Genomic DNA, 4,577 nt, shown 5'->3' with positions numbered 1-4,577 from the left:
AGCGTCGCCAGGAATGGCTTCTGTCCGAGCTGAGTGGAAAGCGTCCACTTTTTGGTCCCGACCTTCCCAAAACCGAGGAAATAGCTGATGTCCTCGACACGTTTCATGTCATAGCTGAGTTACCTTCAGACAGCTTTGGAGCTTACATTATCTCAATGGCAACCGCACCTTCTGATGTCCTGGCCGTCGAGCTTTTACAACGTGAATGCCACATAAAACAGCCATTGAGAGTTGTTCCGCTCTTCGAGAAGCTTGCTGATCTAGAAGCTGCACCTGCTGCCGTCGCAAGGCTCTTCTCGATAGAGTGGTACAGGAACCGTATTAACGGTAAACAAGAGGTTATGATTGGTTACTCGGATTCAGGGAAAGATGCCGGTCGTTTATCGGCTGCTTGGCAGTTATACAAAGCTCAGGAAGAGCTCGTGAAGGTTGCCAAGGAGTATGGAGTGAAGCTAACCATGTTCCATGGTCGAGGTGGCACTGTCGGAAGAGGAGGTGGGCCGACCCATCTTGCTATACTGTCTCAGCCTCCAGAAACCATTCACGGGTCACTCCGTGTCACGGTTCAGGGTGAAGTCATCGAGCAGTCGTTCGGAGAAGAGCACTTGTGCTTCAGAACCCTTCAGCGTTTCACGGCTGCTACCCTTGAACACGGTATGAACCATCCGGTCGCTCCAAAGCCCGAATGGCGTACCTTGCTTGATGAAATAGCAGTCGTTGCAACCGAGGAGTACAGGTCTTATGTTTTCAAAGAACCTCGTTTCGTCGAATACTTCCGCCTCGTAAGTATTTACATCATATATATATAATTTTGTCCTGTTTTTTTTGTTTAAGCAAGGTCATTAATTGAGACAAACATCGGTTTCAGGCTACACCCGAGCTGGAATATGGCCGTATGAACATTGGAAGTAGACCCTCGAAGCGGAAGCCAAGTGGAGGAATAGAATCTCTCCGTGCTATCCCGTGGATCTTTGCATGGACACAGACAAGATTCCATCTTCCGGTATGGTTGGGATTTGGAGCAGCGTTCAGGCACGCGATCAAGAAAGATGTCAGGAACCTCCACAGGCTGCAGGAGATGTACAACAATTGGCCATTCTTCAGGGTCACTATCGATCTGGTCGAAATGGTGTTTGCCAAGGGAGATCCCGGAATCGCTGCTTTGTACGACAAACTTCTCGTCTCGGAAGAACTCTGGCCATTCGGAGAAAAGCTCAGAGCTAACTTCGAAGAGACCAAGAACCTCATCCTCCAGGTAAACTAAGCTCAACCCTCCATTACACAGAATCTGAATCTAAAACTACTGCAAACATTGGTCTTGTGTCCGAACAACGGCTGTTCTTCTCTGCAGATCGCTGGACACAAAGATCTTCTTGAAGGGGATCCCTACTTGAAGCAAAGACTGCGTCTTCGCGACTCGTACATAACGACCCTAAACGTCTGCCAAGCCTACACGCTGAAGAGGATCCGTGATGCAAACTACAACGTGAAGTTGCGGCCTCACATCTCTAAAGAGATCATGGAATCGAACAAACCAGCGGATGAGCTCGTCAAGCTCAACCCGACCAGCGAATACGCCCCTGGCCTGGAGGACACCCTCATCTTGACCATGAAGGGTATTGCCGCTGGCCTTCAAAACACCGGCTAAGATGAAAAAAATCCGATCTTTCTGCAAAGATGGTTCATCTTGAGGGACCTTTTCTCCTCTTCTACAGAATGAAAATAATAAGTTATACGGTCGGATGATGTTTCCTTATATATCCGCCGTTTCCTGTGTTCCATCACATGTATGAGCTCTGAGACCGTACCATCGCTCTGATCTGTTTCTGCAGTGCAAAAGAGACAGAGTGATGCTACTTTATTTGTTTCCGACATTACAAAAGGTTGGAACTCTTTTTTTTTTTTTTGGTATGAAAAAGGTTGGAACTTTGTTTTCATATATCGTTTTTTACACCCTATGGTCACGTTCCATGTACGGCCATGCATACATATATACATACATGTATGTATGCAGCGTGTGAACATCAATGCATGTGCATGCATGTACGTGTTGTGGCATGAGTTTCTCTGTCTGTGATCCTGGTGGAAATGGCAGGCGCGTTATATGGGAAGATGTGGCATGATTATCAGATGCCACCGTTGAAGAAGGAAGAAAACGACACGGTAGTCGGGTGTTATTTACAGACACGGCGTGCATTTCGGTCCACTACGCCCCAACGGCTATATTAATTTGGAGAGACCGTACATTGCCAAGGGGTTATTATACAGTACACGCACGGTGTACCGTATTCACCATCCATTTCGTCTTCATTCATTCGCTTTGGATTAGATTCGTTCGTACTTTATAAGTAAAAAAATCTATTTTTTTTTTATTTGTAATCGTTTTAAACTCGTGGGATTTAAATCAAGTAGTTCACATACTGAAGCAAGCAAGTGGCAATCACGCGCTTCTTCATAAAATATTTGCATATTCGTACCAAAGAATGAAAATTTTATTCTGACATAAACTATCATATATATATATATGGGATAATTCCATTTAAAACCCTGTACTTTTATCTCGTCGCAATTTAAATCCTATACTTTTTTTTTATCCAAAAAAACATTGTACTTTTAAAAATTGGCAATTAAAACTCTATACTTTTAAAAATTGGCAAATAAAACCCTGAACGAAAAAATATATTATTTAATGCTGACATGGTATCCTAGTCATCTGCCACATCATCAATCCCTATTATTTAATAATATTAATTAATGCAAAATAAAAATAAAATAATAATAAGAAAAAAAAATTAAAATTATACACATACATATATAATGAATAGATATACATATATACACATATATAAACATATTTATATATATACACATATATATATAATACATATATATATATGTTTTATATGTATGTGGTATATGTATTTTTTTTTCTAAAAATCATGCATATGTCACATATATATATGATTTTTAGAAAAGCATGTATATATCACACATACATATAAAACATATTTATGTACGTGTGATATATGATTTTTTTCCTAAAAATCATACATATATATATATATATATATAATGTTTTTTAGGGAAAAATACATATATAACACATACATATAAAACATATAATAATTATACACATATATAGATATATATATGTATCATATGTATATATATGTATATATGTATATATAAATATATTTATATATGTATATAATTTTAAAATTTTTATAAACATGTTTATATATGTGTATAATTTTTATGAATATATATAATTTTTTAAAATTTATTTTTATTATTATTATTTTATTTTTATTTTTTATTAATTAATATTATTAAATATTAGGGATTGATGATTTGGCAGATGACTAGGATGCTATGTCAGTATTAAATAATATTATTTTTCGTTCAGGGTTTTATTTGCCAATTTTTAAAAGTATAGAGTTTTAATTGCCAATTTTTAAAAGCACAATGTTTTTTTGGATCAAAAAAAAGTACAGGGTTTAAATTGAGACGAGAGGAAAGTATAGGGTTTTAAATGGAATTATCCCTATATATATATATATATGGAAATCAATAAAAGATGAAATCCATGGAGGGGAGAGTGGGGGCACCGACAACGCCCGGCGCAGATTACCACCGGCCAACGACCAAACTTAACATTACATATGTTTTGACTTTATGACTTCTTTTTTTATGAATTTATTTTCTCTTTTTAGTTACATTTTTATTCATAGTCTACTTTCTGTTTTCTTTTTTCTCTCTGTGGAAATATTAAATTAAATAGTTATTTTGGGCGTTAGGTTTTCTTTATTGTTAGTGGGATATTTTATATATATACACACAGGCGAAAAGAGAACCCTTAAATGCGCCCTTGCGGGTGGCTCCCCCATCTGTCTTGCCCCTTGAGAGAGGGAAATAACATAGCAACATGGCATTTATAAAAGTGGCTTGTGATGCAAACAAAATCATCATCTAATTATGCCCACATCAATTTATTTGTCTCTTCGTGTGTCGATACATATATATATATATATATAATAATGACCCATGATTATAAAAATCCATTAAAATGGTTTTTAATATGACCCATAAGAAAAACTGAAATAAAGGACAGAGCGAGTGTACTTGAGAGCAAAGTCATGGATTTTGTCACATAATCTGAGTGAGAGAGAGAGAGAGATGGACAAAGACTATCTAAAAGTAAACTGAAGTAATCCACAATGCAAATACAAATACAAATCCAAACCCAAATCCAAATTTCCCTCTTAGGCTTTCCCCCTTTCACATGTAACACTTATCTGCCCTCTTTCATATGTTCGTTACATCAACTTTTCTATGTACACACAGTCATCTCCTCCAATCCAATGCACAACATCTGAAGCTTAAAAGACCCAAAAAATAACAGGAGGCAACGTCGAACCTGAACCTGAACCTGCCTAAAGTTCTTGCACAGTGAGATCAGAAAGAATAGAGGGAAGAAAACAAAGAAAAAAGACAGACAGGCTGAACCTCGGAAGCAATGGAGGAACGAATGAACAAATATCAGAGGAGAGTTTTTGAAATGGGGGGGGGGGGGGATA

The 4,577-nt window shown here is 37.6% G+C and overlaps 1 protein-coding gene across 2 annotated transcripts in view; it reads left to right on the top strand.

Moving 5' to 3' along the window:
• The window catches only part of LOC104822563 (phosphoenolpyruvate carboxylase 3), a 5,007-nt gene extending 3,068 nt beyond the window's left edge, over window positions 1–1,939 (top strand). The window contains exons 10-12 of one of the 2 annotated variants that reach the window (XM_010553815.2): window positions 1–782; window positions 869–1,255; window positions 1,352–1,939. In XM_010553815.2, the coding sequence (XP_010552117.1) occupies window positions 1–782; window positions 869–1,255; window positions 1,352–1,648 (1,466 nt within the window). In that variant the 3' untranslated portion in view covers window positions 1,649–1,939. The remainder of the gene's footprint in view (window positions 783–868; window positions 1,256–1,351) is intronic. The other variant, XM_010553816.2, reaches the window with a different exon arrangement.
• Window positions 1,940–4,577: the final 2,638 nt, after the last annotated feature.

This window comes from Tarenaya hassleriana, unplaced genomic scaffold (assembly GCF_000463585.1).
Source record: "Tarenaya hassleriana unplaced genomic scaffold, ASM46358v1 Cleome37, whole genome shotgun sequence".
NCBI classification, from domain to species: Eukaryota; Viridiplantae; Streptophyta; class Magnoliopsida; order Brassicales; family Cleomaceae; genus Tarenaya; species Tarenaya hassleriana.
The sequence above is the reverse complement of the archived record's forward strand: the minus strand, read 5'-3'. Positions and strand labels throughout refer to the sequence as shown.